The sequence below is a fragment of the Pogoniulus pusillus genome, chromosome 9, assembly GCF_015220805.1.
Source record: "Pogoniulus pusillus isolate bPogPus1 chromosome 9, bPogPus1.pri, whole genome shotgun sequence".
In the NCBI taxonomy this organism is placed as follows: Eukaryota; Metazoa; Chordata; class Aves; order Piciformes; family Lybiidae; genus Pogoniulus; species Pogoniulus pusillus.
The window spans coordinates 16,889,820-16,910,275 of record NC_087272.1 but is presented as its reverse complement, the minus strand read 5'-3'; the positions used below and the strand labels follow the sequence as shown (position 1 = coordinate 16,910,275).

The window sequence follows — 20,456 nt, the reverse complement described above, 5'->3', positions numbered from 1 at the left end:
ACAAGACAGAAATGTTTCCTAGCTGAAAAGCAGAAACAGGATGTAGCAGCTTCCTGAATTTTCAGAACTGACCTTCACAAAATATTTAATCTCTTTTAATTAAATTTCTACAATGAGAAAATTAATGTTAATGCTATGTTAAATGTGAAATACTTCTCACAGGCCTGGTGTGTGTACAATCTCAAGAAGCACTGTGTGTCAGGAATTACGGCCAGGTTCTGACAGTCTGCAGCATGATCTAGTAGAAGATGAAACTCTATCTTCTGAGATGGATTAACAGTAAACACAAACTCTGTTCAGTGGGTAATGTGGACAACTGTGGAAAAGTAACACCCAAAGGCATCTTGGCAAGGGGTGGCATGCCAGGAAAAAGTGAAGATTCTTTATTATATTTCAAACACATCTTATTCTAGTTTTTATGGAAAATGATGAAGTCACTTTTTAACAAAAAACTAATCTCTGAATTTACATGTGTCATATAAATCCAGCCCCAAACTATAAGAATACAAAATAGATTAGTGTGTTTAGATAAGGTCTGTAAGAAAAATAAACACAGAAGCCCACATAGCACAAAACTGTGTGGCATTCACTGAAGAGTCAGCTATATAATCCACAGAACTGCATTTGCAAAAATGATTTGTACAGTAACTGTCGGGGATCACTGGAACAGTGTCTGCTGAACCAGATGTGAACTCTCAGTCTGTGGTGATTTTAAAGACCCAGCTAGACAACAGTCAAAGGTAAGCCCTAATTTAATGTTAAGCCCTAATTTAATGTTGATGCCAGTTCTGGTTGGACTCCAGAGGTCCCTTCCAAGCAACACTAATATGATTCTGTGATTTCATGATACTGTAAAGACTGCCACATTGTTAATGAATGGATCAATGAAATAAAGTGTAAAAGCCACAAAAGATCCCATGCTCCAGAGCAGTCTTTTAATTAAAAACACTTGAATTAAGACAGTAGCTACTGACGTACTAAACTTGTCTCAAAATAAATCGAGAGAGAAGTAAGTAGATGTCCTGTTGAAATACAACGACTTTTTCCAAGTTGAACCATCTCTTTCTCCCTTAAAGCACATGGTTATCAAGTGAACATATTCAACCTGTTCTTCTACACAATTACCCGAAGCCTTCAAAGCAAGCTTGCAACTCTGTAAACGCTTATGTCTTTTAAAAAACATTGCTTGTAGCTTCTCCCACATTTATGGCAAAGAGAATTTTGCACTATCCATTTCAAACTGTTTGTGCAACTTCATCCTTCATCAAAAGTTTGAAGTGAAGACAAATGCTATACTGCCTGACAAGAAAGGGCTGGACACAAGAAAGTGGGTTCAAGAGAAGAAAGTAAAAAATGCTTCTTATGTGTATTTCTCCACAGCAATGAGCTCCTTTTAAATTCAATATCAAAATCTCACAGTAGTTTTAGATAGAGTTTACTAGTCAAAGAATGCATTTTAGCGCCTTCAGGATTGCAAAGGGATGTTACTGATGGACGGCTTTTCTGGTGGTCTGGATCAAGGGCTGGCTTCTGTGGTTTCTGAAAGGTTTTGCCTGCGTGTTACTGCGGCCATGTACTTCGTACAACCGAGAGAACAGCAGGAGTCAACGCAATCTCCGCCGCGGCTCCTGGGGATCAGGAAGAGGCCACAAGGTGGGTCTCTGCGGCGTTAAGAAAGGTCCCCTGCGGGACGAACCCCGTTAAGAACCGCGCTGGCCTTGTCACGGCTGACAGCCACCTCCCGGGCACTGCTGTCAGATGTTTGCGTGGGCCTGCTGGTACCGGTGCGCGACACGAGCAGCAGTCGCGGCTACGCCGGGCCCTGGCCGCACTGCCCCGTACCAGCCGGGCAGGCAGCGGCTCCAACCCCCGGCCCGGCCCCCGTGACGGGGCGGAGGGCCACGCAGACGCACACACACGCACTTACTTGATGTCCTCCCAGACGGCGGGGCCGTAGTTGCGGATGACGAGCAGCTCCAAGGCGTGATTGACGAAGCCGTACTGCGGAGCAGAGCGAGGCGGCGGCACGGTCAGGCACTGGGAGAGGGAGCCCCTTCAACCGGCCCGCAGCATCCCATCCCATCCCATCCCGTGCCGGGCACCCTCCCGACCACCACCAGCACCACCATGTCCCCCCAAAACAAAGGGCTAAGGACGGCTTCCCTCTCGGATCGCTCTTTCCAAGCCTCTTCCCTCCCACCGTGGGCCCGGCCAGACCAGACATCCTCCGTCAGCCTCGGTCCCCCGGGCAGAGAAGGCTGTCCGGCGGAGCTCACCATGGTGTCGCCGCCGCCACCGCCGCGCAGCAGAAGACCGGCTCCGATCGCCTCACCGCCTCCTTGGCCGCCACCGCCCCGAGTGGCACCCGCCGATAGCCAATGGCGAGCGCGGCCGCTACGCTGACACCCAATGGCAGGCGCGGCTTCTGTGCTGTCGTGCAATCATAGGCGGAGGCGGGACTACGAGTGTCAGGGGACGCGACAGTGCGAGGAGGCTGAGTGCGTGGGAGCGGTGGGAGTAGGGGAGCTGGCTGGGCTGGAGGCTGCATGCGGGCCTGTGGCTCAGCCTCTTACTCCTCCTCAGGTGCTGCAGTTTGCGGTGTTTGCTGTCGCCCCAGGCCACATGTAGGAGAGAGAGAGAAAGGGGCAGGCCTGGGAGATGCCCACATCACTCGCTTTCATTCACCCCCACGCTCGCCTCAGCAGGGAGCACTTGGGACGTTCGTCGCGCAGTTTCCTAGGCAAGAAAGAAGGTTTTCCAAATCTTCGTCTCCAGACTCTAGCTAGAGTCGTTGACACTCGCCTGACACTGAGCCAGATCATAGATCGAAAAGCCGGGCAGGTTCCTAGCGGTTTGAGTGTGTGCGCGCAGGGCACTGGTGACAGTGGCGCTGGTGACAGTGGCCCTGGCTGCGATTGCCCTCGCAGAAACAGGAATACATCCTCGGTTGCTTAACACCGAATGCAACCACTTGTCTTTCAGGAAGATAATGCTCCCTATAAAGTGAAGAGTTTGAGGGGCAAAATGGCTGCAGACATTTATGCTCCTGTACTTCTGTTTTTCAAAGCTTAGTGAAGTTAAAAGCCTAATAAAGAATCCACTTAACTGAGCTTTCTTTTTCGCGTGTGGAGTCCTTGTCCATGTGAATAAAGGCAATGTGAATAGAGACTGCATCGTGTCACTAACCTCCACTAAGTGTGGATTCTCAAAGGGTTCTCCGAGTAAGGTGTGATCCTTACAACAGGAGTTTGTGAGCAGAGGACGACATGCCAGAGACAGTTCAGAAACGGCACGCTGTCACCGTGTGTTATCAGGTACATGCCACAAAAGAAAGAGAGCCGTGCGTAAAAAAACCCCATTCAGTTCAGAGCCCTTTGTAGCAGCTGAAGACCTGGGTTTGGTGTATGAAATAAAAATCCCAAGAAGACGATTTATTATTTGTTTTCTTTAAAAGAATAAAGGTATCTTCAAAAGATAGGAGGATTATCCAGGAAGATTATGGGATGAATACTTTATGTGCTCCTACTGTTGCAGCTGTCTTGGCTAGACACCTTGCTCCATGAAGTCAGTAGAGCCACAGATGGTAATCAATCCAGATGGATTCTAGATGTAAGTAAAGTTGCAAAAACTCAGATCTTAGCATGTGCAAAATAACTCTAAAATTTGAACTGTTCGTGTACGTCATGAAAATTGTTTTCAAAAAGCAAAGATGTAGCATGTTGGAACTTGCGTGAAAGTTACAACATCTTTGGAAATCTCATCTATTACTTGGCAAACTTTTGAATCTGTGTTAAGATCTGTAAAAATGTGTAGTAAATGAGAAGACAATTTCTAGGTGGATAGCCATTGGAAATTTGGCAAAGTCATCTCAGTAGGCTTTCCAAGAACAGTAGAGGGAAGCCCTGCTTTGATTTTATGCACATAGGCATAGCAAAGAAATCTAGCCAGTTTAACACATTCCAAATCTACTGGGTTAAAGTACTCTTGTTTTTTTAAAGGATCACCAAGTGTGGAAATAATATGCTAATTTTGAATGGAGGGGGGGAAATAAAACAAACAAACTACCAGTTTAAGATGTCTGTGTAGAAAACCAACCAGAAACTGAACAGATGAAAATCTCTAAGAATCTTTTCACTCTCTAGGAAACTGTCAACAGAGATGATGTAAGCAGTCGTAACCAGGCAAAAGGCTCTATTGCCCTGTAGCTGAGAAGTAGTCAGCTTGTCATCAATTAACCGGGGGCTGAGTACATCATCTCACTGTTTCATTTTTCTGTTTGTTAGGAAGGAAATTTTGGGAGAACAGGAAAACATTTTCTACAACAAAAATGTTGCAACACACCCTTTGTAATCTTTGTGTGCCCACTGGTGCTAGTGAATCTACACTACTGGAAGATCTAACACCTGTGAGCACTGTCATTTAATGATGTACAGTCTTCCCTTTCCTACATCTCCCCATTTTAAGTATACAAAATGTCAAGGAGGTCCTGATAGCACATCCCAGGCAAGAAACAAGAAGACTGGATTGAGAATCAGTGTTAACATCTGCATTCTTCATAAGTTTCAGGTGAATCCACTTGTCCAGTCTGTATATGGTGTAAACCCTAGCATTCATAAAATGATTGATTACATAAAAATCTTTTGGGATATGATTTTCAGAGAGTAGATTATCCTGGCAAATTTGGGTACCTAAGTGACACTTTTTCAAAAGTGCTGGTATCTGCAAAGGTCAAAATTGCTTTAGACAGTTGTGACATTCCCTTGCTTTTGATTTGTTTCTGGCTTGGTAGGTTGCATTTGCAAGCTGTTCTTGCAATTAAGCTATTGCAATACAAGGGGAAGTTCTAGCATCCAAGATGAGATTTGTAAAACACAAACTGAAAATAACACAGGAAGAGTTAAAGCAGACAATGATTTAGTTTCATAAAATAGTGATCTCATTTAAAAAGTTTGGAAGATATTAAAGAAGTGGTTTACTAAGCGGGACCAAACTCCATTCCAGCTGCTTGGTCCATCAGGACTATGAGGTAGATCTTAGGCAAGATTTAATTTCAGTGGAAGGAGAGTCTTTAAGTCAACAAGATAAAGTATATATTGGACTAAGATGATAATAATAACAGTGTCAGCCCTAACAGTGTCAAAACATTCATTATGCATATCACACAACCCTCTGGACTGCATCTGGTACACTTCTGTGAAGTCTGCAATTTATTCACTATAGCAGGCAAACTCCTTCCCATGTGGGGTCACTCATGCAGCAGGTACAGGTTATTATCTGCTGCTCAGATGCTTTTTGGTATTCAGGACTGGGAGGGTAGCTGTGACAGTAGCCACAAATGAGATGCATATGGGATGGAATGCTGGTTGCTTACAAAGCAAATTCTTCACTTTGTGTCCCCATGAAAATATTTCTCAGGAGCTTCCTGCGCTGGCCATTACAAAGCCAAGAGCTGCAGTCAGTGTTTACAGGAGGAAAGCACCTGCTGCACTTCAAAAGTTGTGGCATAATCAATTTACATGATTTAAGATGCAAACTTCATTGGGGAAGTCTTGCTGAGATCCACGAATGCAGGAAGTAGCATATGCTGCACTTTTTATGCTGTATGATAGGGCAATTGCTGAAACAATAACTTTAGGATGTCTACTAGCTAGCTAATAGCATCACCATTCATTTCAGTATGGTTTGTGTTAATATAGAAGCACTAGATAACAAAGAAAGTATTTCACTAAGTTCTGCTTTTCCACTTTGGACTTTGCTCTTTCAGTTTGTATTGTGACTGTAATTCTGGATAAAAAAGCTGCCTTTTATGGTATTGTTGGATTTCACTTACTGAAGATGGAATTATTTTACTGACAGCAAGTTGAATTATGGGTGTTTTCTAGTTACCTGTTTGAAATCATAATGGGCTGAGACTTGGCTTTTGGGATTGTCATAACACTGCTTGCCAGGTGCAGAAATATGCTTACTTCAGCAAGATTCATGGTATCTACTCTACCACTATACACTATTTCACTATAATTTTAGACTGAAACAATGCTCAGTATGCCAATGCTGTTCTATAATTCCATAACCTGTGTTAATTTTAGGAGCTCTGTGGGCCCTGTTGCATTTCACAATGCAGAGCAAACAATGCAGAGGTATGTCCAAAACTTCCCTAACACCTTCTGCAATCAGTGGAAAGACTCTAGTTAATTTTCATAAACTCCTGGGAGCTGCAAAGCAATGTGCTATTTTCCATTTATATTGGGAAACTCCTGGCTCAACTTTACTGTCAACATCAAAAATCTGAAGCAGATGAGACACACAATTTTATAAGGTTATTTACTTTGTTTTGGATTCTTTCACCATTTATTATTGCTCTCCAGCTTTGTTTTCCAGCCTAACTGCATTTTTAACATTCAGATCCTACTGTTTGTGCCCAGGAGAGTACATATATGTAAACTGTTGCATCTGGATACAGTAGACATTCCAGAACCATTGATTATCTCCCACCTTTGTGCTTCAGTACCAAAGCAATGCTGAGTAATGTAAGACAGTGACTTACTCTCTCCCTTTGCACTGCAGAAAAGGACTGCCAATGAACTCATGCAAGCAGGACAGGGGAATTAGGAAATAAAAATGTTAAAAATTCCTGTATCTGATTTTTTCCTTCCTATGAAGCTGCGAGAAGCCATACCATCAGAGATGGTTTTAGAGGTGTCTGAAGGCTCTTGTGGCACACATTTTGCAGACTTCCAAGATAAAAAATGGATGTCCTACTTTTCATTTCAGAAACAGCCACAAAGTGAAATTTGGTTTCTCTCAGGGCTGACTTCTGATAAACTTTGAAAGCAGCACAGTCCCTGGTGTGCTGTATGGCAAAGAGCCACCAAAAATTACTGCTTTTGCAGGAAACAAAGCTCCCCTTCCACTGTGTTTGCAGAACAATAAGTAGGCATTAAAAAACGGTTAGCAGATAAAACGGCCTGCTGGGTTGTAGGATGGGTGGGGTAGAAAAAGAGTCTTGATGCCAAGATTGAAGAGAAATTCCCTTTAATTCTGATGTCTTTCAGCTGGAAACGCAGACTTTGCCTCCTGTACTATCAGATTTTCTGCAGACAATGCAGAAGAAAATGATGGGAGGAAAAAAAATGGGTTTAGGAGAGGTCTGGATTCTTCCTTTTGCAGAATTTCACAGGAAGAAAGTTGATCTGTCCTGGGGCTTTAGTGTGCCTTAGTGCACACTTCACTGTTTTGTCAGTTTGAGTGTTTGTTTGCTTTGGTTTTACACAGTAATTCAGAGAGAAAGAAAACATCAGCTCCACACTAATTGCACTTGCTCTGACACCAGCAATGAGATTTTTTTCCCAACATCTCCCTGAAATCTTACTGGGTCTTGAGTGAAATAAAACTAGTTGAATTCTTTAGATACAGCTTTTACTATCAATGTTAAGATTCAAAGGACTCATGTTTCATTTATTTCAAGGGTCATTTCCAAGGATCTTTGCAAAAGAAACTGCACTGTGTTAAAAATGTCTTCCATCACAGTGTAAATGTGAACAGGAATCAGCCTCACAGAATCTTAATGAATAAGATAAAAACTCATGTAATAACAAAACTCTTTTGGAACATAATACTAAGGTATTTCTATATTTATATAAGTAGCATTGCACAGTCTCCGAAGACTTTCATAATATATCACAATACTAAGCATCAGCTTCAAAACAATTGGTTTATTTCCTTGCAAAATCTCCTGATACTACAGCAGCTAAATGGCCTTCATTTCGTTTATCTCAACAATGGCCTTATTGGTTTTCTGACTCCTTTTTTTTTTTTTCCCCATTGGCTTTCATTCAAGTGAAAAGATTAGTTAAAAGTAATTGTCCCTTATTAAGTACATATTCATTCAGCAAAAAACTTAAACAGAGGAACAGCTTCAGTGAGATATAAATCCTTCAGTTATGCTTAAAGCTAAATATAGAGTTGTGGGTCTTTTTGCAGAAGTCTGGACAAGCACTTTCTTGGATCATTGTCTTAAATACAAGCCTAAATCCTATTTACGTTACTGAGATTCAACCACATTGCTTCATGTGTACAATTAAGCACCTTGTTAGCATTCTTCTCTGAACTAAGGCTGAAGTTTTGAACTTTTTGAAGGAATGTTTTGAACTTTTCAGGAAAAAAAAATAGTGAAATAAAAAGGAATTTTACAGAAAATCTATCCCAGCTGGTAATGTAGCCTAGGGTGCATTAAAAAAAATAGAATAATATAAATAATGTTGGAAGAAGAATTTGATCTGAAATAACATCTTTGGCCTAGGGCACATTTTATTGTGCAGAGATACACTTAGGAAGATGTCAGAAACTGCCAATGATGAACAACTTACTGAATTACACATTTATGTGAAGTCTGGCTTTGAGAATGGCCATCATCTGGTCCAGCAATAGTGAAATACTCCCACATTTTTAAATCCAAGAGTACCTACATGGAACTGCTATTAGCCTCTGGGTATTTATGTCAATAGAACAGATTTTTTCCAATCAAAATAATATTGTAAAGATCAGTCATCAAGATTTGCATAGTTCTTGTTTCTTTGAAACACTGCTGTTAAATGATGTTACAAATGTGTGTGCTACTGTATGTGCATGCATGTGTGTATATGTAGAATATACAGAGAGACTTCCAAGTTGCATTTTGCGTTACAAAAATATTTCTAAGCATCATGGATGGATAAGGAGATCTCAGGCAATAAAAAGGTTCAATGTTTCAAGTTTTGCTCAAATGCTGCTTACAGAAGATCTTAATTTAAATATGCTTTTATGATGTTCTTAGTGCTAGTCCCTTGCATGGATTTTTCTCAGTCCTCCAACGGTACATGTTCTATTGCAAAACAGGAGGATTAAACAGTGTATCAAGCTTCAGAATCATAGAAAGAACAGTCAAGTTCAGAAAATTAATAGAATGGCAGCTTAGTGTAATGTAATGGCTCCCTGTAAATATTCAGAGATCAAAATCTGACTTTGTTTCAGGTTGCTTGGTATGTCAAAATCCAGGAGATAAAAAGGTTAGAACAAGTAACAACACTTAATACAACTGGAAATGTATGTATGTATGTAAGCAGTGCAGTTCTCTAGTCTTCAATTTGAAACAAACCATGCAGCACAGCAAAATTCCTGTGCAGAATCCTAAGCTCAGTGCTCATAACTAATTGTTCTGTCAGTTCTAGAGGCAGACCCCTGAAAGTTCTCCATTCATGTTCCACCATCCACAACTAAAAAGCTTGTACTGTATAGTGATATTAATGCTTCATGTATGTGTTCATATGTTTTAAAGCATTTCTGTTCATCTGCAGATTCCCCTGACAACTGTAAAGTGAGCGCACCACAGGCATTCCAGTCATGCATCATACCCATTTTGCTGTCCTTGAATAAGGATCACAGATTTAAAGTGGTGTGCTTCTGTTCCATTTTATACAGTCTGACTGGAATTTCCTTTCTAAGCAAACACTCCAAAACATGTTTTATTACACTTCTTTCAAAACATTTCAAATTTAAATGACAACAAAAAGAAAACATTTATTGCTCTAATACATAATAGCAAGTGGATAGTATTTTTGTAAAGTATTTTAAAAACACCAAGAGCTAAAATACTGTTTGATGATTACAGAGACTTTAGGATGTGATTTATACAGTGGTTTAATCTATGTTCATTTTATACACAAAATAACGTTCAACAGTAAGCAGCAAACCCTGCTATGTATATGTATATTAGCTACAATTAGCAGCCCAATCCAAAAGCTGCGGAGCACCCTCAACACATTGACTGCTGTCAGTGTTAGAAGACGTCCAGCAGCTTCTAGGACGGGGCCCAAATGATGAACTAGAAGGAGTATGTGACAGCAGTGACAGTAGTGTATATTTTTTGATGGAATCACTAAGAAAATATTTTAATAGTCATCAATAAGCACCTGCTCACAACACTGCATGTGGCTGCATCACTTGCACATTACATTGCCTGACACACTGCTTATATAATAACACCTAGAATTCTCAGCACAGAGAGAACTGAGAGAGTTGTTATGTAGCACTTAGAAATTACCACAGGAAAAATGCAGTTATTAGTAGAATTTTCAACAGTGACGTTGCAACATTATTTTAGTGACTGTGTTCCTTATGCAAAGGAAAGATAAAAAGTAGTCAGTGACATACTTCCTGAAATTTTAATACTGGCTTTCAATTGTTATCAATCTAAAGTGCTTTTATGTTTCAGATAGTTTAATTTTTTAAAATTTATACCAAAAAATCTAAATATTTTAAAGGTTTTTTTCCATACACTTTTGAGTGTATGAGTTAGTCTATGCCTGTTTCCTCACCCAAAAAATTGGCATTGCCATCTCCCAAATCTCTCTTTTGAAACCAAGTCTGTGAGTTTGTTCCTTGAACGTAAGCATCCAGAAAATAGCAAATTCCAGGGATATCACTTGGAAAATTTGGTGGAAGCTCTTCTCTTGAGCGAGGTGTGAACACAAAACCTGGATATTCCTTTAACAACCTAGAAGAAAAATGAATCATTCGATTAAAAATTAATCAGTCACAAATTGTTACTATAAGCACAGACATTCAATAATTCTTCATGTACAGAAGGGCAGAATGTAGCAGGGCAGAATCTCAATTAATACTTATGTTACTACTCTTTATTTGGTAACCTTGGTAACTTCTTCACTTATGCACCAATGCAAAAAGGAGTATGGCCTCTCTTTTTTTTTTCCTGGTCAGTGTTGTGCATGTAGATGCTGCTTTGTGTAAATATTTTCACAAATCATTTAGTACTGAAAGCTAGCTCTGATTTGCACATGAAACTGACACCATAATTAATGTTTCAACTAATGAAATACAGAGAAGCTTATTAACTATTCCAATCTTACCAATTCTAATAATTTTGCCTTTTCACTAGATAGAAAGAACCACTAAACCCAGTGGTCTAATCTGTAGGGATAAATAATGATGACTGGTATCCAAACTTCCAAACAATTACTGCAGTATACAGGAGCTGTGCAAGGTGTACAGCTTATCAATATATGTTTAGAATTGGTGCATCAATAAAAAAAGGAAAAAACACCAAACAGAATGATGATTGACTGATCATTCAGTCAAGGGAAAAAGAATCGAACACATCACAACCATAATGATAGTTTGCCCTTTAACCCAAATCCTTATTTTCTAGACACTCTTTTTTCAACAATATACTGATTTCAGATATTCTTCTGAGATGAATACACAGCCATGCAGAAACCCACTTCTGCATAAGTTATAGGCAAGTCTTAGAATCATAGAACCAAAGAATTAACCAGGTTGGAAGAGACCTCCAAGATCATCCAATCCTACCTATCACCCAGCCCTAGCCAATCAACTAGACCATGGCACTAAGTGCCTCATCCATGCTATCTCTTTATTTGTTTAGGAGTGCCTGGAAATACTGTTTACTGTGTGTCCCAGTATCTGTGCTACCTTTATCTATATCACCTATATGACGTAATCTAAAGTTGAGCACTCTCTAAATCACACAGCAAATGCTGCAGGGATGTCAGGATCCCATGTCAAATACCCTGTCTGACATTGGACACAGAACCTTGCCAGAAGGCATTATCAGACACATAGCAGTGGGTACAAGCTGAGTAGAAACAGCTGTCTGTCCAGGCTACAGTGATGCTGTATTTCTGGTTATCATACCCAACCAGTCATATTGCTTTGTGAGACACTAGTGTCACTCCCTGCAGTTCATACCGAACTGTTCATACAGTTAATTTTGGCTACTCCGGAAGAAACAGTAGTCTTTATGAGCTCAGCAGCACAAAACTCAGACCTGGATCTGGAGTTCAGATGTAGACTCTTGTCAGCATCAAATTCAAAGCAAATCCCTATTATTATTATTTTAGAGACCTATTGTCCCTATAGGTAGCTGGCCCCCATAAGATACTTACTTGCCCATGAACATGTTGCAAGGTGTTTTTCAAGTACAATTAAACAGATAATACAAGGAGAGTATTAGGTTCAGAGTGAAAAGGAAAGATGCTGCATTTCCCATGGGACAGCCTGCTAGCTGCCTGCATAATCACACAGCACACATTACTAAAATAGTCTGATCTGGAGTGGATAAATAGTACAGCCTAAATTCCATACTAAAGTTTTAAAATGAGCTGAAATCAAGACCTCTATAAAGACCTGTATCAAGACCTGGCATGATTGATTCATTGCAACCTATTCATTCATACCTCCTAACCAAAGGAGAATGAAGATACATAGGACAATGTTTAACAGTTCTTCCATTATGCTGTTATTTTCGAGGGCACCTGTAACAAGTTTGGCACCCAGTTCACGCTGAAAATCACATAGCTCAAAAAGACACCATCTATATGAGAGAAGAAAAAAAACCTAAACAACAAGAGGTACATAGCTGCAGGATAAGGAGCACAATTGGCCCAGACACTCCATTTATTTTAAATGTGGCATCTGAAAAGTAAGTATCTGCTGTTTCATTTCACCTTTTTATTGCTGGTGCTAGCTGCATTCTGACTAAAAATAACCATGGTGCATTCATGAGCAGTCAGATAAAAAGAGAAAAAGGAAAATACACAGCAGTACTTCAGAGATAAAAAAAACCCAAACCACAAAACCAAAACCCATGACAAAGAACAAGAAGATAATGAGCTATTACAGTAATTATTTCATATGAAATAAGAAACACCTCACCTGTAAGTTGTTGGGCTGACATTTATTTTCCTAGGTATGCTGCAAGATTCAAACTTATTGGCAAGGGTTACATTGTTTCCAAAAAGGCAGTAACGAGGCATTTTAACCCCAACAACTCCAGCAAAGACAGATCCAGAATGAAGGCCAATACGCATCTTTAAATAAAAGACAGAAAACAGCACTATTAGGTAACATAAAATGGCTAAATTCAGCTTTGGAAATTCATGGTTTATTAAAAAACAAATATTAATAACTAATACCAATTGAGTTATTACCATCTCCTTAAAATGTTTGTATTCTGACCACCACTGTTTGTGGAAACCATCTGAAGTTTACCTTGCTTTGCATTCATAGTAAGTAATCCTTACTATAAATACTTTGATAATCAAAGTATAAAGCAGATGAAACACTTTGATATCTCTTCTTTGTAACTCACATTCCTTAGGTAGTGCTGCTATGTTCCTATTTCTTTTTTTCATTTTTTTAGATGTGCACTTCTATGTGCATTGTAAATCTGTAGATGTGCTTTCTTCAGAATAGCACTCTGACACAATAATGGCATGATATTGGGAGGCCTGCATATCTACTCGGCATGTTATTCTTTACATATCAAGAGCAAGTCACATCATGAAGCAGTCACAATTTCTAATTTTGAGCAGAAAAGTCAAAAAGCCTGCAACAAAAGCAAAATCCACTCACACAGCAAAGGTGGCTGAAATATGTACATCAATAAACAAGTATGATTTAAGGTAAGCCATTTGCAGTCATGCCTTTGTTGTCTGGTATATAAACTGACAGTGTGACATATCTCTTGCTTTGCAACTCAGCCAATGCTTTTATAAAGCACTTTATTGAAATAGATGCATGCTTTCATTAAAAATACTTATTTTTTCTTCCAAGAAGCTTCAAGTAGGTAGTTACACAGTTTTTGTCTATTTTAAAATTACTTAAAATATGTTAGAACATTTCTCATTCAAAACTGTAGAGGTAGCACTCGTGTGGAAATGATAAACATGTTATAATATTGTCAAGATGTTTCCAGATTATTTAAGCATAGTTTAATTTGATATTGTGAAATACAAAAAGCACAACATTTATTTAAAGTATAATACTGCTGTTCTCTGTGATAGATGTGGATCCTGTAATCCCCTAATTACTATTTTCTTTGTCTTGGAATACAAATATCTAAAGTCAAAGAAGCCTGAGGTTCTCTAAATTAATAAATAAACAGAAAAATGTTAAAATTAATAAATCAAAGACAGTAAACTGAGATTGTATTAAAAAATAATGGGGCACCACTGAAGGGCATTTTGACTTAATAGAGGGTGCACATAATCTGTCATGCACAAAGGCCTTTCTCTTTAATTTTTTCTGCAGTGAGAGTTAAACCTATGTGAAAAGTTCAGTACATATGTACATCCTCATTGAAAGGAAGCTATAGATGTAACTACCACTGAAGCTAACAGTTACTTTGACAGCATTAACACCATTATCTTATGGTAGTGGTTCGGTATCGGCGTAAAACAAGAACTGCTACAGAATCCTTTAAAGATGTGTGGATTACTGCACTCAAGAGTATGTCTTTGATGATTCATATATATACCTGCTACCTCAAAAGGCTTAGATCTTATTTGATCTAATTTTGGGAGAGGATTATTCTCCTTGTTAGAAAATAGTAGCGCAATATTCCATGCCACTGACGCTGAAATAAAAACTGCAGCATGTCAGCATGCACCTATTGATTTCACTGCATTAAAGTATTTTGGGTTGGTTTTCAGACCTCTGTTTCAACTCTACCTCTCCACAAAATTCTCATTCATGGAATAAAAAAAGGCCAGCTTCTCCAGCCATGCACACTTGATTCCCCAACTTAGGTCTGAGTTAATGCAGTGATGTGAAAATTCCTTGAGACAAAAACCCCAAAAGCAACTTAAAAATGCCCACTTTAGCCACATAAAATACAGTAAAATATATGACCTTGATAGGCTCTCCATGGGGGGTCACCACCTCATCTGACAGTTCCATCATCTTCAGAGCCATCAATGCTATTTGAACAGCATGGGTTTCACTTTCTTTATGTAAACCTCCAGCAACACAGTAGGCATCTCCAATAGTCTCAACCTAGAACAAGCACATTGTTCCTTACTGTTAGACTGTTTGACATATTAAAGAATAGCCCGTGGCTTTTGTAAGAATTCTGCCTACATATTGATTCAGTCTTATGTTATGCTAAATTATTTAAGAGCTGGGTAAATCCTGCAGGATCATTCAAAAGGAAAAACTGCATGGGCGTTTATTGCTGGGCATGATGCTAAAATACTTCCCCTTGCTTGCCTGCTGCCAGGCACCCGTAGTTACATTAAATACCTATTTATTCCTGATTCATTGCACTGTCATTGAAATTAATGGGTTTCCCCCTTGGCTATGTGAATGGCTGACTCGGTTGATTTTCTTCTGTGGTTTCGATTTGGGTTTTTTGTTTATCTTAATATATCTTCCTTAGAATGAAGATATAGGGCAAAATATTTTTTTTCACTTCTATTATCTTCTATCCCATTTAGTCTTCATTTCATTTCCTGCCCCAGAACCCCACAGAAATGTAATAAATTGTGTACCTTGTAGACATCTAGCTCTCCACATTGGTAATCAAAGCGAGTATAAAGCTCATTCAGCATGGTGATAACCTGCATAGGTGAGCACTGGGAACAGATGGCAGTGAATCCAACGATGTCAGAGAAAAGCATTGTGACATTATTAAATTTCTTGGCTTGCACAACTTGTCCCTGCCACAGCTGCTGAGCAACCTCTCCAGGAAAAATTGAAAACAGAAGATCTACTGTCTTCTTCTTTTCTTCTTCAAGTGCTTGATGGGCCTGCTCAAGGGTTGCTTTTAGCTTTCCTAACCTCTTCTTCAGTCCATCCTGAGCTCTAGCTTGCTCTCCTATCAGAACAACATCTCTCAGTGCATTGTGAATGGGAATATCTGAGAGGTACAATCCACGTCCAGTAAAATCTTCTAGTCTATCCACACAGGGAGATCCCAAGAATAGTATGGCACTGGATTCAAAAATATAGATCATTTGGCCTTTAAGATCCATTACCTGAAACAGTTAAATAAACAAAGCTTAGAAGCAAAAATTTCTGGAGGAAAAACATTTTGCTGAAATCTGTTAAAATCAGACTGGTCCAAAGTCCATACATTTTCTTCTGAGAGAAGGCATAGGGTGCTAGACCACAGAGTCACCAAACAAATTTATTTTGCTTAAGCCTTCTGGTGCAAAAGTTAAACCACACCTTAAGGATAAAAACCTAATTATGTTTGAGTAACAGTATCAGTTTTAGCTTAGGAAAGAACAAAAAAAACCCAATAATTTTGTGCATTTTTGTCTATTGCTAAAGTATTACTGACTACAGTGGCCTATGAATTTCTGCTAGTAAATCTAGTGTTTAGTTCCTGTACCACTTTCTTTGTAAGATGAAGTGAGAAAATCTGCTCTGGTTTTATCATAGGACATTCAATGCGCACTGTAATTTAAGACCAAAGGCATAAATAGCAGAAATATTCCAATTTAATCATCTAAAGAATCAAAATATCTTGTGTGAAGTGTTTTTTGTCTCATGTTTGTTCAATTTAGCAATATGCAAGGTGCTGCTTAACACTGCTTTGAAAACAGTTGGGTTTTTTTAAGAAAAACCTGCTGCTTATAGACTTTTGCCTAAATAAATACATGCAAAAGGAAAGCAGAGTCTATTATCCCTTTTAATTATTAAAGTGCTGTCCAAAGAAGAGAAAGATCTGAAGCAGCTAATCAGTGCTCATTTTTCTCACTTTAGTAATTAGGTGAAACCGTTAATACTGCTCTTCATTTGAGTCCTTGCAGTGTTGAATCTAAACTGGTAGTTCATCCTGGAGTGCCTCAGCTACATATAAACTGGCATTCAGCTGGGGCCAGTGATGAATAAAAGCAGTTGCAGAATATTCAATGTTTTTTACTTTCCCTGGTCGTTTGCCACAGACTCAGCTTTGGCAAAAATACCAATCGATACTGAGTGGGACCTCTGATGATTTTATCTGGTAAAAACATCACAATAGCAAAGGTAACAAAATACCAAAGACACCAAAGGCTGAATAAGCACAGGAAATGCCTACTTTCCCCAAATCCTCGAGCTGTGCTTCCAGATGACTGAGGAGTACTTTGGTAAAACATTTCCCTGCCACTGTCCTTCTGCTGAAGATGCCCTTATTCTCAGAAGTATGGCATGTCATTGGCTTTATCTCAATTTACTGAGTTTATCTCAATATGTCAGCTTTTTTTTTTAATAAAATCAAATGAACAGATTTTACCTCTGTAAAAGAGATAAAGCAGAGTTGGACTGAATATTGGCTTCAGAATTGGAATTGCATTAGATTGCCCTTGAGAAATCATTATTATGCAGATGTATTAGATACTGACAGGTAGACAAGGCCAAGTGCACCGTGTTTTGTGGCTGTTTTAATTCTGTCTGAAAACCAATTCCTCACAGAATGGTTATAAAAAGTCTCTTACCATAGATGATGATTTCATATCTGTATTATCCCATCTTCTGACTCGTACAGTAAACTGCATATTCAGCATTGTCATTATTCCACTAAAAGTGCAGCTTACTTTGGGGGTAAGAATTTCAAAATACTCTTCAAAATTTGACTTAGCTTGAAATTCTCTTCTGGTCAGAAGTCTTCTTATCCCATTTCCAATTTGAAGAACTGACATATCCTTGTCAAACATAAAATGAAACGGGAAAGTCTTACAGAACACAGAGGCAGGAATCACAAGTGAAGACTGTGGTTTACATGGGGACAAAGAAGGTTTTGCAGTTTTGACTTGTATAGAGTACAGCAAATAAGGCTGATTTGCAAACTCAGTGCAGTCATTATGGAAACAAGGAGGCATAAGCATCACTTCCACCTCAGTTTCATATAAAATATGAGCTGCTGCTTTAATAATACCAGACAGAATAAGACTGGTGATTTTCTTAGGAAAGAAATAATACACATTTAAGAAGTCCTGATCTTTCTCCAGGCATAATATGGAGGCCTCTTCAAGTCTGTCTTTTTTTGCTGCTTCTTGGCTGTGGCCACTTTGCTTCAGCAGAGTAGTGAAACTGTTCAAAAAGTCCTTAAGGGTTCCTCCAATAACTCCTAATATATGTTCATCCTCTTCATAGCATATTTTGAACAGTTCTTCACCAAGAGATTCCCGTAGAGACTCCACAGGAACACCTGCACAGAACCACACTTCAGTCAGAACTGCACTCATCATGCTTACTTTCAGAAAATGTTCCACTACTTCTTACCCTAGATGAAATCAAATTAGCCATATCCTTTCGTGATCTAGCCCTGACACCAAAGGAACCTCTCCTGTAGGAGTCCTGCATAACCAGTACATAACCAGTACAGTAACCAGACATACTATTGCTACCTGTAAAACAGGCAGATAATACGTTGTGCTTTGGAAAGATCCAAGGGTCACTGTTCACTGTAGAGCTGTAGACAGAATGAATGCACATTTTGAAATGGGATTTAACTCAATTACAATAACTTTAACACTTAAAATAAGAATACAAAGTACTACCCCGATCCAATAAATTAAATGACTGTAGGAATATTCTGGGGTGCTGAGGCCAGCTGGTACAGAGCACAGCACATCTCTGCTAGTAAATTTAATGGAGAACTTCAGGCAGAGTGACTGTTGAGAATATTCCAGTTGTTACTGGGAATGATTTCGAAACGTGTTATCTGTCACAGGCCAACTGTGTGTCAGGACCAGCTTTAACAGTTTAAGTGTACAGAAGACTATGTTTCAGTTCCTGGAAATGTTAATAAACTATTACAGATGTGGCCAGACAGTTCTGTATTGCACATTACAGCTGATCTCTTCCGACAGACTGCAAGCCTTCAGAAGACTAAAAGGATCAAACAATCATTCATGAATATAAAACTGTAACTTATTATTGCATGCATCTTACAGCTCCCTCTAAATGCTGGATCTTAGGGGTGGATGATTCTAAGACAGCTTCGACTCAAGAATCTAGTCTCTTTAGCTCGAATTTTGACACTCTGAACTGTTAGTTGCAAAGATCACAGTTTAGCCTCTCTGATGTCAGCACCATTGCAGCCCTTACATGGAGGAAATAATTTCTTAGTAACCAGATTTTTACATATATATATATATATATATATAAAATACATATAACATATATAATCTGTTTTTAACATATTTGTCTATTACTAAGCAAGCTTACATTACCTGCTGTGTTAGCATAATCACTGATTATTTTTTCAAAATCTTCTCTATCCCCAGTTTTTCTGTGAAGATCATAAAAATATAAATTAAACCTGAAAATTTAAGATAAATAGTAAAAATAGAAAGTAGCAGTAACAGAAGTTATCTATCCTGTATTTAATGCATATGGGCCAAATTCTGATGATCAAATACACAGTTTTTACTTAATTCAAAATGGGATCTTGGTAAAATCTGAGGTTATCCTGTGTATTTGTGGTAGCTTAAAGTTTTAGTGGCTTGAGCTTGGATTGTGAGTTAAGGCCAAATGCAGTAGACTGTCATCAATTAAAAACTCTTAGGTTGAGTTCTGTGTATCTTAGACATATTTATATGCAAAAGCGATACAGACATTTACATGTGTTTTACATTTGCATTATTAAAACTTTGGATGTTGCAATCTAAAACTCCAGGAAGCACCACATAATTAACAATATTTGTATCAATAAGCCAATCAGCAAATGCAACACATCTGACCAGTTATCTTTGTTTCAGTCAATGCATGTAAAGTGCTCTGAAAATATTAAGTATACTTTAAAGGACTGCAATTATTTTCTCATATTTTCTCATGGTTAGCAGCAGTGTAGTTTCCAGCTTCATTTTTTTATCCACTTCTGAAAGGAGACTTAAACTGAGAGTTTTACTATTTGAGATGCTTTCAACAAATATAATCCTCAATGTGTAAGATGGTAAGGAATTCTCACTCCCTACAAGGCTCAAATGATTAATACTGGATTAATATTAAGGAGTGTTAAAAATCAATCTGACTTCTTTTAAAACAATGAGTATTACACAAAGAAATTTGGCTTCTGATACATTGAAAGCATGTATGTTAATATCTGTAGCATATGATTGTTCACTGTATCAGAAGCCAGATTTCTTTGTATAATACTCATAGTTTGCATTTAAAATTCTTTTCCTGGGATCTTAGAATCATTGAGATAGATCCATATATAACCATATCTACCTTTTCACGTGTGCCTGAACAATCTCACCTGAATAATCTCTGAGTTCTTCAAAAACACTTGTGCATTTTAGACAAAATCCTGGCCTGTTTCCCTGCACAAGTGGCTACATCTTCCTGTTGAGCCAACTTTGTGATTTAAATACTTGTATTTTAAAACAAATGAAATCATTATCAACTTACATTACATGAAATGCTACACAGTAATTGGATAAGGTACTTTAAAATAGATTCCACAAGTCCTGATTTCCAGTCACCACTCGCCTGCAGTAAATTCAGTTGCAAACCCATTACACATACCTGGTATCTTTTATTCTATGTTTTGCCAGCGTTCTTTGAAGGGCAAGATTTAGCCTTTCAAACTGGGGAAGAAAAGAATGTTTGTTGATTAAAATGCTGTTGCTGAAAACTTAAATCATAACATCTTTATACATAGAATAAAT

The 20,456-nt window shown here is 38.6% G+C and overlaps 2 protein-coding genes across 2 annotated transcripts in view; both read right to left on the bottom strand.

Annotated features, from left to right (window-relative positions):
* The window catches only part of GUCY1B1 (guanylate cyclase 1 soluble subunit beta 1), a 38,366-nt gene extending 35,988 nt beyond the window's left edge, over positions 1-2,378 (bottom strand). The window contains exons 1-2 of the mRNA XM_064148701.1: positions 2,277-2,378; positions 1,928-2,001 (exon numbers count right to left, since the gene is read on the bottom strand). Coding sequence (XP_064004771.1) covers positions 1,928-2,001; positions 2,277-2,279 — 77 coding nt within the window. The 5' untranslated portion in view covers positions 2,280-2,378. The remainder of the gene's footprint in view (positions 1-1,927; positions 2,002-2,276) is intronic.
* A 5,314-nt stretch (positions 2,379-7,692) lies between these two features.
* GUCY1A1 (guanylate cyclase 1 soluble subunit alpha 1) overlaps positions 7,693-20,456 on the bottom strand; it is a 36,059-nt gene continuing 23,295 nt past the window's right edge. The window contains exons 3-9 of the mRNA XM_064148700.1: positions 20,314-20,375; positions 19,017-19,075; positions 17,277-17,989; positions 15,345-15,830; positions 14,707-14,850; positions 12,730-12,884; positions 7,693-10,531 (exon numbers count right to left, since the gene is read on the bottom strand). Of these exons, the coding sequence (XP_064004770.1) occupies positions 10,330-10,531; positions 12,730-12,884; positions 14,707-14,850; positions 15,345-15,830; positions 17,277-17,989; positions 19,017-19,075; positions 20,314-20,375 (1,821 nt within the window). The 3' untranslated portion in view covers positions 7,693-10,329. The remainder of the gene's footprint in view (positions 10,532-12,729; positions 12,885-14,706; positions 14,851-15,344; positions 15,831-17,276; positions 17,990-19,016; positions 19,076-20,313; positions 20,376-20,456) is intronic.